The 16,028-nt window shown below is 54.6% G+C and overlaps 1 protein-coding gene across 7 annotated transcripts in view; it reads left to right on the forward strand.

Annotated features, from left to right (window-relative positions):
- Positions 1 to 16,028, forward strand: part of CDH23 (cadherin related 23) — a 460,382-nt gene that overhangs the window by 260,074 nt on the left and 184,280 nt on the right. For 6 of the 7 annotated variants that reach the window (XM_059882631.1, XM_059882625.1, XM_059882626.1 and 3 more), the window contains one exon: positions 15,807 to 15,956. In XM_059882631.1, the coding sequence (XP_059738614.1) occupies positions 15,807 to 15,956 (150 nt within the window). Of the gene's footprint in view, positions 1 to 14,011; positions 14,018 to 15,806; positions 15,957 to 16,028 lie in introns of all 7 variants that reach the window. The other variant, NM_001191206.3, reaches the window with a different exon arrangement.

Here is a 16,028-nt window from a genome sequence, read left to right on the forward strand (position 1 = left end):
AACGACCAAGACCAGGCACACAGAGAAGAGGAGGCCAGCCTAACCCATCTTCCCCCGGCCAGGTGGCCATCCCACTGCTCCTTCGGGTTCTGTTGCAGAGCAGGGGTTAAGCACCCCCACAAAGCACAGTCAACACGGCTGGGACCTGGGTGAACACTGCCTCTGCAGCGGGCAGGGGTCTGTCTGCACGACCTTGGCCCTGTCCTGGCTTCAGTGCACATTCCTAAGGTTCCTGTCTCAAGATTTAGGCTCTCCAGGAAAACATCTGTTGGCTTCAAAGCAAAGCCACTCTGAAAGGGAAGCCAGGGGGAGCAGGGTGGCCCCATTAGTGCTTTTTCCCATTAATTTCTCCCCAGTTGCCTTGGCTGAGGTTCTTATTATGACGACGATGATTATTAGGATTTTTCTGTGCGTGGCTGCATCCTGTGGTGTGATTCCTCCCAGCATGCTAAGCCCTAGCCTCTCCCAGGACCAGAGGGTATCCTCAGCGTGATTCAGACACCTCCTAATTTAGTCTCACCGTAAATCTAATTAGCGTGCTATTTACACCAGGCCCCTTAGCCTTGGAGGGCGGTGTGAAGCAGGGTCAGCACCCATACTTCACTCCTCCCCACCCCAGTACCTGTGGCTCTGAAGTCCCCACCAGCCGCTGGAGGTCATCGTCCATGTTGTATCTGGGGGACTGCTCCCCTCTCACTCAGCTCCCTTCCCCACACCCACACCTCCCCTTGGAATGTATCGTTTTATCCTCAGAGTCGTGCTGCCTAAAAGCAGCAGCTGGCCTCCCTGAAGACCCCCACCCAGATCAGAAGCAGAACTAACAACTTTCACCCTGTCTGCATCGCTACTTGGCTGGGTCATGCCCACTCTGGTGCCCCTTCACCATGGGCCCTGCTGAGCCCAGCCTCACTCCAAATGGTGGTTTCTGACTCCCACCCTCCCCCGCCTGCCCCATTCGCCACCCCCCATCATGGCCCCAGTAGCAATTGGTGGTTGCCTTGTTCATCCCCGACTTGAAGTGTAAGGGTAAGCACAGTGTGGCTGGGCGCTATGGCTGGTGTCCCTCCCCATCACCGTGATCATGGGCTGGGAAACCTCCTTGTCAGCAGGCACAGGGAGCGCAGGGCCCCACAGGGCTGCTGCGGTGAGGCCGGCCGCCACGGAGGGCAGGGAGCCTCCTCCCCTGCTTTCCTCTGTCCCTGGAGAGGGGAGAATGGTGCAGGAGCGGGGTGCGAGAGGGTGGGAGGCCTTCCATGCCAGGCAGGGTTTCGTGGCTGTATCGTCACTGTCCGTGAAGGCCTGGGGGAAGCTTTCCTCCTTCCTCTCTAGGCCTTAATTTCCCCAGTGAATTTGAAAAAAGAATTGGAAGTGAGAGAAGTTTTTGAGATGAGTATTGCCGAATGCACACATCCCAGGTTGGAAAGATACTCTAGCACAGAGCAGAGCACGTTTCCTCTCTTTCATCCTGATGAGGGCCCAGAGCCTGGCGTCAGCAGGCACATGTCACCTCTGCTCTTCTTACATGGGCTCGGAGAGGAACCTTCCACCTGAGGTCACAGAGCAGGGCCAACGCACACAGCGGCTAGTGAAGCTTGCTGTGCAGTGAGCGCCCAGGCCAAGGGCAGGAGAGGGCTGCCCTAGAGCAGCTCCCACGTTGAGTGGAAGGCAGGAATGGATCATTTGTTCACTTATTCAGCGAGTATTTGTTGAACAACTACTGCGTCCCACGTGCTTTTTAGGCCCTGTTCATAAGTGAGCACAGCCCTTGGGCAGTAAAAGACTAAAGAAACAAATCGATATATATTATTATATGTCAAGTGGTGAGAGGAGCCATGGAAAAAAAGACAGCACAGTGAGGGGCCTGAGGGAGTGCTGGGGAGGAGAAGGGGTCAGAGGAAGTCTCCCAATAAGATGATGTCTGTGGAGAGACCTCAGTGAAGTGGGGGTGAGCTTTGTGGATATTTGGAGGAAGAGCGTTCCCAGCAGAGGGAGCAGCTGGGGTGGTGGCTGTGGAGCAGGAGTGTGGCTGCAGGTTGCGGAGGCGCGTGGGTAGCGGAGGAGGCGGACGGGCCTGGCTGCTGTCAGGGCTCAGCAGGAAGGCAGTGAGCAGCGAATGAGAGACTTGATCTGACTAAAGTTTTTCAAGAGGACAGACTCTGAAAACAACGCAAATACCCAGCACCTGATGAGTGGACAAACAGATGTGGTATACAGTGGTGAACAAGTGTGGCATACAGTGAAATACTGTAGATCTGTTACAGTACTGAAGTTCTGAGCCACGATGTAACACAGAGCCTAGAAAACAGGATGCTAGGTGAGAGAAGCCAGGTGCAAACAGCCCCCTCGTGGGTGATTCCATTTCCGTGGAGTGTCTAGAACAGGCAAATCCGTAGGGGCAGAAGGCACACCAGTGGTCACAGGGGCCGAGGGAAAGGAAATGAAGAGGGATTGCTTATAGAACAGGATTTCCTTTCAGGGTGATAAAAATATTTTAGAACTAGATATAGGTGGTCATTGTACAGTATTGCGAATATACTCAAAACCACTGAACTGCACACATTAAAACAGCTAAAGTGATCAACTGTATCTCAATTCAAAAACTGTAAGAATGTGCTGGCTGCCTGGGTTCATAGACAAAGCAGAGCAGGGCCATTCCTAGGAGGGAAGGGCAGTAAGATGTGTGCAGGGGTAGGGAGTGTACAGCTCCAGGGCCTGTTTTGAAGGGAGAGGATTTGCTGGGGTGGAGAGGGGGATGAGGGTCACTGGACTATAAAGAAAGCTGAGCACTGAAGAATTGATGCTTTTGAACTGTGGTGTTGAAGAAGACTCTTGAGAGTCCCTTGGACTGCAAGGAGATCCAACCAGTCCATCCTAAAGCAAATCAATCCTGAATATTCATTGGAAGGACTGATGCTGAAGCTGAAACTCCAATACTTTGGCCACCTGATGCAAAGAACTGACTTATTTGAAAAGACCCTGATGCTGGGGAAGATTGAAGGCGGGAGGAGAAGGGGACGACAGAGGATGAGATGGTTGGATGGCATCACTGACTCAATGGACATGAGTTTGAATAAGCTCTGGGAGTTGGTAATGGACAGAGAGGCCTGGCGTGCTGCACTCCATGGGATCGAAAAGAATCAGACATGACTGAGCTGAACTGAGAATGGCTGCAGGAGCTCTTTGAGCAGTTAGGAACCTGGAGTCTTACTTCCTGAGACAGTGAAGCAGTAGCTTTGGTAAGGAGAAGGCAGAAGCTGTACGTTAGCCTTCAACACGTTAGGTTTGACCTGCTTGTTAGACATTCAGATAGAAGTGCCAGGAAGCCAAGTAGGAAACAGGATCGTTGCCAGCGTCTGAATCTTAAAGTCACGGGTCTAACTGGGCTTACCTAGGAAAGGGGTACAGGTAGACTAGAGAGCAGGGTTGGGGGCCAAGCAGCCGGAGGGCACCTCACAGTTAGGGGAGATGAGGATGAAACGGCAGAGACACTGAGAAGGAAGCGCCCCTGAGGGAGGAGGAGGACCAGGAGGGAGCACTGAAGGACAGGAGAACGATTGAGGCAGTGGAGCGCAGAGGGAGCAGGCGCTGCCTGAGCATCCACCAGTAGTCCCCAATTAGCATACGTGTCTGTGTTTACTTTTCTCTTTTCAGCACAAGGACTCTTAATTACCCTCGTTAGGGAATGCCCAGATCCACTAACATTTACCGAGCAAGCCCACCAGGCTTTGTTTTTTTCTTTTTAATCCACTTAACCGTCTTCTTGAGTCCACCTTCAAAGCTCTCCCCAGTGCACCAGCATGGCCCGCCTCTTAGAGGGATGCAGGGCTTCCTCCCCCAGCTCCGAAGTCCTGGCAGATATGCGAACTCATCCTACAGGAACGGGAGTGTGCTGAAATACACAGGCCTCCGAGGTGAAGTGAGAGTCGGATGGATCTCCCAAGGCATTCTGCTGAGCAAAAGCAGCCGCCTCAAAGGCTGCTTCCGAGTGATTCTGTGGCATTCTTGCAAGACAAAACTCCAGTGACAGACAACCCATCAATGGTTCCTAGGGGTTTCAGGATAGGAGAGGATGACTGGAAAGAAAGAGCAAAAGGGAGTTTGGGGTTGGGGTGGACATCTGTAGCCTGGTTGTGATGGGGAAAGCCAAGCTATACGTTCTAAGGTTTATAGAAGTGTATGCCCCCAGATGTCAATTCCACTGCATGTTCGTTATAAAATTTATAAAAATGTATATTACTGAAGACTTCTCCACCCTCATCCTCCCCAAAAAGATGATGTGAAAAGCACCAACATAAATAACACTACTGGTGGATTTTACACTCAGCACTGCCCTTCCCTCCCTGGCATTTAATTCAACACGTATGTGATACACCCTCCTATAAAGCGAGAAAGGTGGGCTGGAGGGCCATGAGTACACAGTGAGTCTGAACCCAGTTCCGTCGGCACTTGGGAGCCTTTGACAGTTCTTGAGTGCAAGTGGTACCCTCAGAGCTGATTCATCTTTAGGTTGGTTAATCTGGACAGAAGGAGAAATGGGACAGAGACGAGAGTGATGGCAGATAGCACTAATGGATGAGGGCTAGATGTGGGGTTTGTGCAAAAGCTGAGGGCTGGAGCGAGGCTCGCGTTTAGAATCCCAGGGAAGGAAGTGGCAGAAGCTCAGAGGGCAGGCCAGGGCAGAGCCTAGATGGAAGACAGGGTGGCAGCTGCCACCATCTGCCACCATGGCCAGAATCCTGAACTTAGTTCTTTATCTGAATTTCCTCCACCATCCTCACCTGCTCGCTCTCTGAGTCTCTGTGTTAGAGACTCGATTTTCAGACATTTTTCCTCACACCCGTATATTCACAGATACACCGCGCAGCTCATTCACTCAGGCCTGTATTGCTTTGTCTGTTTAACCACAATTACTATGTGTCCAATAGCTGTGTGCCTGGAAAGGCGTGGCATGGGTCATATAGACAGTGCTCTTTGGGCAGTCCACTTGGGCAGAGGGCTGGGAGCAGGAAAATGAATTCACCCACTCCCTTCCGGCTCCCAAGACACCCAGGGTCATGGCCTCTAAACAGTCTTGAGTTCTACCCACCCTACACCACCCCAAGCCTCTTGATGCAATGGGATCCCTCTCAGCAACCCCCCTGCCACCCAGAGGCACGCTGAAGGTGGACTGACTACTGGAGAGGCAGAGGAATATAAAGTGGTGTGATTAGCAGCAGGCAGAGTCCCCCTCCTGATTTCCATAAGGCGTTTAGATTTCTTTGCCTTGCCACATTTCTCTCTCTGTGGGAACAGGGAAATAGTTTTAGCATGGTAAATCGACAGAGCCAGGCAGCTGCTCAGTGCAAGGTCCGTGGCCAGCTCTACACCCTGCCCCTCCCTGCTCTGAAGCTGAGGACAGCCCCCCTCCGCCAGCGCCAGCGAGGCTCATCCTCCTCCTGCTGCCCCCTGCCCAGGAGGCCACATGGCCTTCTGCAGAAGGTGCCCCGAGGAGGGGCAGGATGATTCTGGCCTTGGGGCAGACTGGGATGCACACCCTTTTACCCTGCATTTTGGCCTGTTCGCCCTGCACCTCTGAGTACACTTACCCTTTAGCGCACTGCCCCAACCCCAGCCAAAACTCTGGTGCAGAGTTCGCTGGTGGAGCGAGAAAGGGAATTAAAGCCAGGCATGCGAGTGAGATCCAAGTTGGCAGATTCTGATCAGAACAGCAGACCTTATTATTAGAAAAGTGGCCGCATGCTGGCAGGCAGGGCCACGAGGACTCTTCAAGCTTTCCACTGAGGGCAGGTTCCTTCAAACAAGGTCCCATGCAGGAGGGAGGGAGGGAGGAAAGGATGGGGGAGGGGGCATGGCCTGGATTCCTTGGGATCTTGTGGGGTGGAGCATATTGTTCCAGAATTAAGAGCTCAGGTCTCGTGAATCTCACTTGGTCCCTCTGCCCTTTACATTCAAGATACCAATCCAGTACCTCTGGCCTGGGCAGCAGTCCCCTGCATGTGTGGGCCTGGAAAGGTCCCTTCCATATAAAGCTTGCTGTTCGGCCACACCCACAGGCACTGTCAGGGGGAGCCTAGTCTCCAGTGTTCCTGCCTGGAGAATCCCAGGGACGGGGGAGCCTGGTGGGCTGCCCTCTCTGGGGTCACACAGAGTCAGACACGACTGAAGTGACTTAGCAGTCTTCCTGACCAGTATCCCCTGAAGCCACTTTGTTTCAGTAAGTGCCCACTGGGCTGATTGCTCAGGCCCCTAGAAGTCCAGGGCAGCCTAAATAAAGATTTGGATCCCACCAGAAATGACTATTGGCCTGGGACATAGGAATGAGGTCAGAGTGTCTGGTTCCGTCTCTGGGGATGATGGCACAGTTAGCTTTGCTGTATCCAATGGACACCAGTGGCACCTGTGATGCACAGACACCAGGGCTGAGCTGCTGGTCAGCCGTGCACGCATCCTCATTGATAAGGCCCAGCTGGTGTGAGCTGCGTGGGGGCTTGAGCCTCTGAAGTGAGCCCAGACTTTGTGGACCACCTGTGGGACTCAAGGGCTAGTGTGGTTAGAACTAGATGCTTAGACTCCTTGATTTCCACACCCAGTGGATGCCGCCACCTGAGCAGTGGTGCCAGCTGGCCCCTGCGGGCTCTCAGACTCTCCTTATAGAGAGGGGAACCTTTATTGTCCTAATTTTTCTAAGATTGCCAAGGTTTTGGCACTTTAAACCAGCATCCTGGGAACGCTCTTAGTCCCAGACAGACTGGGACAGCTGGTCAATGAGGAGCACTGCCCATCATCTCTGATAGAGGCTTGAGAGGGGACCCACCCCAGGCTCTGAACCAGACAAGCCTGGAACACAGAAGAGAAAGAAACAACAGCTGAGCTCCCACTACGTGACATGGGTTTTGCTAGGCCACTGGAGTTGGGACTCAGTGCCCAGGGACAGGAGGGGTGGGGACAGGCGCAAAGAAAGAGGCCATCAGGTGTAGCTGGGCTTCGGAAGTGTGAGATCCCCATAGTGTACTAGGGTAATGGGCTGCAAATTAGGAAAACAGAATTTGAAAGTGTCTGTCCCTCATTTACTTTAACGCAAGGACCCGGTGCACACTGTATATAATTCATCTCCCAGAAGTGCTGGGACTGGCTGTGGGACTGACAGAGCAGATCCCTCTGGAGAGAGGGAGAGAGGTGTGCACGAGCAGGTGAGGAGCACCTGCCCGCCTCGCACCCTCTCCTGTAGACGAATAATACACACCTCTGCTAGCAATGGAACTGACAGCTCTCCAGTATTCTTTCTCCAAAGTGCCAGCTGCCAATCGAATTGAATTAGATTTCACAGGGGTTTTTGCAATACATGGAATTCACCAGCAAATTACTCTTAAAGAGGGAAAATCAATCATTTGGAGCAGAGATAAGCTGAAGGCAAGGCAGTCTCAGATTGATCCCGTCTGTGCAGGCGTGTGTGGAATTCAACAGATAACCTGGGGAGAAGAGGGTGGGATCTGCTGGAGAGAGGAACCAAGGAGGAGGAGGAGGAGGAGGGAAGGAAGAAGAGCTGGAGGTAGACGGTAAAGCAGAGAGGGAGAAAATGAAAAGGAGAAGGCGAGAGGGGAGGGGAGGAAAGCAGGAAGAAGAGGGATAGAAAAAGAAGAAAGAAACGATGGAGAGGGAGGGGAGGGGAGAGAGGGAAGGAGTGGACAGAGTGAACACGAGAGGAGCAAGAGCAATTGGAAAGAGCACAGAAGGCAATAATAATAGGGCCTTGGAGAATCACCTGGTCCATGCTCCCCATTTCGCAGGTCAGAAAACTTAGGTCCAGAGAGACAAAAGGGCCTGCCCCAGAGAGGAACAGCAGATCCAGAGAAAACCTCAGATCCCTGGTTTTCCTGACCTCAGGCTCACGATGCTCAAGGGTCCAAAGCACACAGAAATTTGGGACAGGGGTACAGGTGGACGGAGAGCCTGAAACGAGGCCTGGCCTCCACTCTGCTGCACCCTGGGGACTCTCAGGCCAAGGCCGACTGGGACAGCTGGTCAACTAGGGACAGGACTCAGCACCTCGATTCAGGCCTAAGTGGTGGCCCACTCCCAGGCAGGAAAAGCTGAGGTTCTGAGCCAGGCAAGCCTGGAATGCAGAAGAGAAAAACACAGCAGAGCTGAGTTCCCCCCGTGTGGCGTGTGTGGGCTTTGCTGGGCCCCTGAGTGGGAGGGACACAAGGAAACAAGGTGGCTGTTCGCCCAGAAATTACCAAGGAGGCGCCAGCATCAGCTCTCCTGGACGGAGACCCGGAAGGTCCCCGGGGGTGGAGGCAGTGGCAGCACACGGCTTCTCCCCACTGTCCCCTGGACTCTGACTTCACAGCGGGCTCCCACTGCGGTGGACCTGGGGTAGCTGCCCCCCGTGGGCAGGCGGGGCCAGAGCAACTGGGTGACCCCTTAAATGTGGGGGCTAGAGGGAGAAGTAGCAAATTCTGAGGTGAAGGGGCGAGGAGAGGCCAGCTCCCTGCCAAGTTTACTCTGGCATGTCTGATTGGAGTTAATTAAGTGAAAGGATGGACAAAGGAGTGATAAAGAATACATCTTCTGTGGACTTTGATTTTCTGTCGCTCAATAGCATGGATTAGACAACAGGGCACAGTGGGGGAGGGAAGGAGACCTAGGGCCCCTTGCTTACAGCCAAGCCTTTGTCCTCTGCCTGCTACCTTCACTCCTGGCCAAACCAAGGTCTAGAAATCAGCCCCACCCCAGGAGTACCCCCACTTCCCTTCTAGAACAGTAATAACCACTCTCCTTTGTTGAGCATTTACTCCATCCCAAGCACTTGACTAAGATTTTGCAGCTCACCCACAATAGCCCTATCAGGTAGGCTTCATTCTTCCCACTTTGCAGATGAGAAAGTTGAGGCTCAAGGAGATAAAATTGTGCAAAAAAAAAAAAAAAAAAGAAGTCACACAACTGGAAAGGGTATTACCTGTATCTGGGCTTAGGTCTAACTCCAAAGCCACCATTGAAGTTTAGGGTCTCATACCCTGGAATCACTGGTCAGAGGGCTCTTCCCTGGCTGGCACAAGTTTTGGACAGGGCTTCTGAGAGGATGGCACTGACTCCGTGGGCCCATCTGCACACTCCAGATCTCCGGCCCGCTTCCCACCTCAGGGTGTCCCGCCAGCTCACAGAGCTCTCTCTGTGCCTTTGGAGTGGTCCCTGGCCCTTCTTCATTGTGACTCACAACACTGCGAAGTCACCAGTCCCCCCTGCATACATGTGACCCTAGTCCTTCCTCTGCTTCTGGAAGGAACTAAGGTCCCCTCCCAGGACACCTTGTGGTTCATAGGATGGATGAGGGCCCCCTGGCATTTGGGTACAAAGGAAAAATACACACAGGCTCCTGCCATTAGGGAGACTCCTTTCTTAAGCAAGAAAACATAATCCACAAGTCACCCACCAAAACCTGGTAAGGCAGAGAGACGACACTGCTGCTTAATCCTATGGGTTATGCTTTATTCTCCCCACTTCACAGATGAAGAAACTGAGGCTCCAGTAGTAGAAGGTCACACCGCTAGGAAGCAACAGAGCCTGTTTTCCCAACTCTGAAACCTTGTCCCCACTACATTACACCATGGATCACCAACCCGGCCATAACCCTGACCAACAGCAGAGGGAGATGAGCATCCCCAAGGGGCAAACTGGTGCCACCATCAGCAGGGAAGTGCCTCAGGATGGGGAGAACCCAGCAGGAGTCGGAGGGAGGAAGGAGCCTGGGGGCTAGGTCAGGCCTTCCTCCTTTGGGGCACAGGGTCATCTGCAGAGGGAGGTACCGGGGATGACTGCGGGAAGCCACATCCAGAGAGAAGTCAGGTGCAGCTTCAGGACACAGGACAGCCCCAAGCAGGCATAGTGGCCTGACAGGGCAGAACCCGCTCCCCAGGAGGAGGGAAGGGCCCTGCATATGGCAGCTGTCAGCCAGTGTGAATCCCACCCCAGCCTCTGCCAGGGTTGTTGTGAACACTCAGTGAGCTAATAGTTGCAATAAACTCTTAATACGTAGTTGAAAATGACATTGGGTCCATCATGGAGCCAGTGGTAGCTGTGGGAGCTGCAAACAGGTGAGGCGAGAGCGTCCCTGCCGGGCAGTGTCTGCTCTGACCGCTTTCAAGGCCAGCCCTCCACTTCCAGGAGGCAGGGGGAGGCAGCCCCTTCTGGCAGCAGCTGATAACTTGGGCCAGGGGCTGGCGTGCTGCCCTCCACGGGGGGTGGCAAGACTTCAGTCACCAGGAGCAAAGCAAATCATAGCTGGCTGCACGGGGCTGGGGGAGCGAGGAGTGATTTCATGCGTCCTTCTCCCTCCAATAAATAAATAAAGCCGAACTGTCGCAGCCCCACGGGCAGCCAGGCGGCTCCCCAGCCTGGTGCGGGGAGGGCAGGCGCTGCTGCTCGGCTCTGGGACCCGCGGCTGCTGGCTATCAGCCTTCTCATCGCCTCTCCCAGCTGGAAAAGAATTTAATCCACCGGGCTCCTCTCCACACACACTGGGACTCCTTTTGATGTTTCTCTTTATCTTCCCTCCCAACAAAATTGCCCCTCGACAGCTCCAAGAGGGCCTCTTGCCTCTCCCCACCTCCCTCCTTCCCTGCCTCACCAAGTAGCCTGGCAGCAAGCAAGGAGCAAGGGCGTGGAGGAGACCCAGCCAGGACTGGGAGGAGCGGGCGTACCCTCTGCCATCTGACTGCCCTCCCCTCCACCTTCTCCCTGATCTTGGGAGAGGCACGCTTTGCCCCTTGGGCCACACTTCTGACATTTAGTGAATATAGGAAGGGTTCTCCAGTGCCATCTAATGCCAGTTCTTTGCACCCATGAGGACAGTGTTCTGGAGAGGGAGTGATATGCAGGAGACCAGGAGAGCAGGGTGGTGAGGGGCTTAGGCTCTATGAGTCAGTACTGACCCAAGCTGTGCATCTTGAACAAGTTACCCTTTCTGGCTTCAGTTTCCCTCTCTGTAAAAAGGGGTGGACCGATGCCGATGTCAGTGGGATGTCTTGAAGATTCTGGTTAAGGATGGGAAGCACATGGGGGGGGGTGGGGCTTGGTGTATGGAAGTGGCTGTTCTTGAAGGCTCTGGGCCAAAGGCTGTAATTCACAGGGGGTTTGCACCCACTTAGTGAACCAGCTAAGAATCCCATACACACATCCCAAGGGACTGAGAGTCACAAGCCAAGTACCTCTTGGCAGATTCTGAAAGGAGCAGGCTGAGCATTTGAGAGAATTTAGCCAGAGGGGTCCTGGGGTCTCAGGACAGCCACATGAGGGGTCCTGCCAGCTGCAGGATCAAGCCTAGTGCACTCCCAGCCCCTGGTGGCAGATCAAGGGCAGGGGAGAGATCTCATGCCTTGAGACCCAGAGATCTCACCTAAAGGGGCCAGGAAGCTATGGGGGATAGGGGCAGGAAACCCAGTGCTCATACCTGGCCAGGTGCTCGCTCTGCATCTGCACTGAGCTCAGCACCACCTTCCCAGGTGTCCCCTCAGTCCCTCTGTGCGCCATGGTCTCAGCCCCACTCCATCCTCTCTCCAGCCTCTCATCCACCACATGTCCTGGTCAGTTTTCTCACTGTTCTGACTTGCTCTGCACCCTGCCAGCAGCCTTGCTGTGTCCAGCTGATTCTCAAACGTCAGCGTGTATCAGAACCCCTGGAGAGTCTGCTAAAACAGTGCTGGGCCCCACCCCCAGAGTTTCTGAGTGTGACCGCAGATTGTGCATTTCTGACAAGCTTCTGGATAATGCCGCTGGTTCCCACAGCGTGCCAGGAGAACCGCTGCTCTCTCTGAGTAGTCCTCATCCCTGGGTGCACGTTAGAGCGAGTAACCCGAGAGCAGTACAAGATCCTGATGTCTCATCTCCTTCACCCTGATTTCTTTGGTCTGGAGTGCAGCCTAGCCATGGGGGTACTTTAAAGCTCCCCCAGCGGTTTTGATGTGTGGCTGGTGGGTAACCGCCACTCCACGCTGCCCTGCTCGCCCTTCTGGATCCCTGCGGGTGCTCCAGGCTGCCCTCCCTGTCCTGCCTGAGGTCTTCCTGACTGTGCAGCATGGTTCGCGAAAGACCGTCAGAAAATGCAGCTTCCTGGGCCCCACCCCTGAGAGAGTCTGACTCAGTGGCCCCGGACATCTGTGTTTCTTCTCTAGCTCCACTGGCAGTTCTGATGTGCAGCCAGGTAAGGAGGGCTGTGCGGATGTGATTTGCACTTGGCCGCCAAGTTCATCTTCCTTTTTAAACCCTGATGTCCCCACTGCACATGGACACAAGGCCAGAGCCCTCCAGATGGTGCCTGCGGTGGGCCTCCAGGAGAGACACAACCCCCTGATACCCCAGCAGGCTCTCCAGTTTCTGTACGTGAACCCTTTGCAGTCAACTCGCTTGTCTGCCTCATTATTAAGTATTCATTCCCCTCTCCACGCCTTTGTTTAGACCAGTCGTTCTCAAATGGTGGGCTCAGACCAGCAGCAGCAGTAGGAGCATCACCTGGAACTTGTAAGAAATGCAAATTCACGACCCTCCCCCTGCCCCCACCCCCCGCCCCAGACCTACTGAATCAGATGTTCCTGGAGGAGGGAGGGCAGCAGTCTGTACTTTACCAAGCCTCCAGGTGATTCTAATACACACTGAGGCCCAAGGACTTCGAGTTTAAAGCCACTTTCTCCACCCGGAATCCATTTTCCCTTCATTCCTAAGACAACCTCTCTTGGGGCAGCCCACTTCCGCTGGTGTTCTCTTAGATTCGGCCCTGGAGTGCTCAGCAATGCCATCTCGGTTTGCTCAGTCGACTCATACTGCTGGCTGAAATGCCAGTACATGCCCCTCTACACCCAGGAGCTGCATTTGGGGGACGCCCACGTCAGGCCCCAACTCGGCTTCCCTTGGTCTGGAAGGCACCCGGGCCTGCGCACCGGGCTCTTATCCTCACTCTGCTGCCCACCTCTGTGAGTTCCATTTCTTCTGGAGGCGTTCCGAAGCTCCAGTGTTCCTTCACGTCCATCATGTGGCCCTCGGGAAGAAGCTCGCACAGGGTAATGGGTGAGGAAAAGCTGCGGAAGCCCCCTGGCGTCTGAGCACCTGCGGTACGGCCTGCCTGCTCTGCTGTGGCTTTGCACTGCCCCAGGGATGGGCGGCGCCTCGGCTCCCGCGTCCCACCAGGACTACAGAGTGTTGTTCTTTGGTCATTCTGGCAGAGTTCACTGGTGTGCGGTGAGCGTGTGCTGTGTGGCTGCTGTTCGTATTGTCAGCTCTTTGTACAATTGTGAATCAGGCTTCACAACATGGTTTTAAGTGGAAGCACGCTACTGTGTGTGTGGAAGAGGCAAGCCAGAGATCACAGTGCTTATATGTGCATGGATTTCCTGGGGAAAGATACTAAAGATCGGGGTGTGGTCGTCTCTGGGGAAGACTCTCCAGTGGTGGGGACAGTGGGGAAAGTGTGTCTGTCATGTGCCCTTTATACTTTTGAACTATGTGAAGGCTCCCCACATCTGTTATGCTGTGGACATTTTCTGTGTTAGAAAGATTAAAACATGACAATGCTTGGGATTGTTTCCTCCAGGGGTTCTGCCAGGCTCCTGGGAGTAGGACAGAGGGGCATGGCCCCTCCTCTCCCAGCCTCGCTCTCGGTCAGGAGGGAGGGAGCTCAGGTAGACAGTAGCCCAGCCCCCTCCCAACTTTGTGCCAGCTTCCTCTGTGTCCCCCCTCCCCAGGTGTTGGGCTGCACAGACCTCCCCACACCCCAGCACCTGAGTGCATGCCCCCCACACACCCATCCCTCCTTGGCGCCCCCAGAGGCCATGGCCCATCAGTTGCAGAGGGGGCCATTCCTCTGGAGCAAGTGTGCTCCCGAGGTCCATCTTGGCCCCTCTCCCTTACCCTGACCTCGGACCTCACCACGTTCTCTCTGATTCCTTCCTCCTCTCGGTACCTTTCCGGCTTCTTCTCTGTCTCCATACGTATCCTTTGACTGACCGACTCCCTCTGATAGAACCTGGTAAGTGAGCCTGGGAAGGGCAGAGGCTGGGAGGCATAGTGGGCAGGGGGGCGGGGTGTTGCTCCACCTGCTGCAGGAACAGTTCAGAAAGCCCCACCCTCTCAGGGCCAAGGTCCATGGGAGGAAGAGGTGTCGATGTCAGCTGCTCGGAGCTGTCACAGTCTGCTGGCTTTGGCTATTAGTGCCCCCTCGGGCATTTAATTGGTCCCCTCCATCTGACGGATGGATTCTACGCCAAGGAGTCTAGGAAACTCCACAGCCCAACATGGCCAGAAGAGCATTGCCCGCACAATTTGCGGGATCCCTTCTGTCCTGGGGGCCCTGGAGGGCCCACTGCTTGCCTGGACCCCAAAATTGGCAGTGCCTTTATTTCACTAATTTGTAGTTGTAAGTAGAAAAAACTCAAGAGACCTAGGGGTAAATGTTAAAATGTACTCATTGCACAAGTGTATCTGAGCACCTAATGGACAGCTCTGGGGGCATCAGGCTTCCCTGAGGGGGTCCTTTCTATCCTTGCTGGGACCATCCTTCCCTCTCTGGCTGTGTAAAGGCTTCCAGGTTGCCTGGATGCCCCTCTCAACAGAAACAAGTTCTGGAAGGAAGCCCCTCGACAGACATATCCCTGGGCAGCCCAGGAAAGGGGTGTGCCTCCCTGCCAGCCCCCAGTTGCACAGAGGGGCTGTGCTGGACACTGGGCCGGGGGAGGGTCACGCAGGCTGAGGAGGAGGAGGCATCCTTCTGGTGCTGAGAGCCTAGCTCAGGAACCCATTGGGCTTCTCCTCACAAGTGGAGAGGGGCTCTTGACTACTTCCAAACCACAGGCCCCGTGCTGAGGTTTGAGGTGGGGGGTGCTAGTCTGGGGGTTAGTTCCCCCCAAGCAGTAGCCTGGATCACTTTCAGAGGAAGCCAGTCTCTGGGGTCAGTAAGCCCTGTCTCCCGCCTTCAGTAGTGGCTTCTCCCACTGATCTGGGCGTGGGTAGCATGGAGATATCACACCTCCTGTGTGAGGACAAGCCAGGTGGCGTCTGAGGGCTCCCTGGGCTCTGGCCCTGATTGGAGTGATCAGAAACACCTGACCTAGAGTGAGGCCTCCTTGCCTGAAACCATGGCCTCTGGCTGCTGGGTTCTGGCAGAACCAGTGAAGGGCACGGCAACTCTACACTATTTGGGATCCTGTGTCCTCCCGGCCACCATGGCTGGCCACAGAGAGGGGAATACAGGGGTTCACTTTGCCACTCAGCCATCTGGGTGGTTCCTACTGCACATGTAAGGAAGGCAGTATTCCCCCTGATTGACACAATCCAGAGAGGGGATGTAGGAAAAGCAGTTGCCAGCTGCAGCCCTCATGCCCTCTCTGGTCCAAGCTGACCCTGAATGCTTACTTGCTTCATCCCCCTCCACTCCCTTCTGGCCCTCTTCCTTTTCTTTCTACCATCTCCCTGCTGGGTCTTGCAGATACTTCCCCCAGTTAGTGTCACTGGAACAGAAGAGGGAGTGGGAGATGGAAAATGAATCAAACCACCCAAAAGAGATATGGTGGGCATCTGATGGGCTGATAAAGGCAAAAAGAATTGGGGGAAATTTCCAGAAGGCCTGGACATGGGCCGGAGGGCCAGGGAGCCAAGCCGGAATCACACAGGGGAAGCCAGACCACTTTGGGGTGGGGAGTTGACAAGTCCTACTCTGGTCCCAGCACCTCATCTGCCTCCCCTGCCGCCCTGCTCCTCCAGCCGCGCTCCGAGCCTTGGCTTCCCACGCTCTGACTGGTTTCTTCTCTCTTCTGACCCAGGGCCTGAACAGCATGTTCGAGGTGTACCTGGTGGGGAATAACTCCCACCACTTCATCATCTCCCCGACGTCCGTCCAAGGGAAAGCAGACATTCGCATCCGAGTGGCAATCCCCCTGGACTATGAGACTGTGGACCGCTACGACTTTGACGTAAGTCCCCTCACCTCTCCTTGGCTGGGAGGGGGATTTCAGGTGAGGCACGGGGCAACACCGTCCCCTTAA

Source organism: Bos taurus, chromosome 28 (assembly GCF_002263795.3).
Source record: "Bos taurus isolate L1 Dominette 01449 registration number 42190680 breed Hereford chromosome 28, ARS-UCD2.0, whole genome shotgun sequence".
Lineage (NCBI taxonomy): Eukaryota > Metazoa > Chordata > Mammalia > Artiodactyla > Bovidae > Bos > Bos taurus.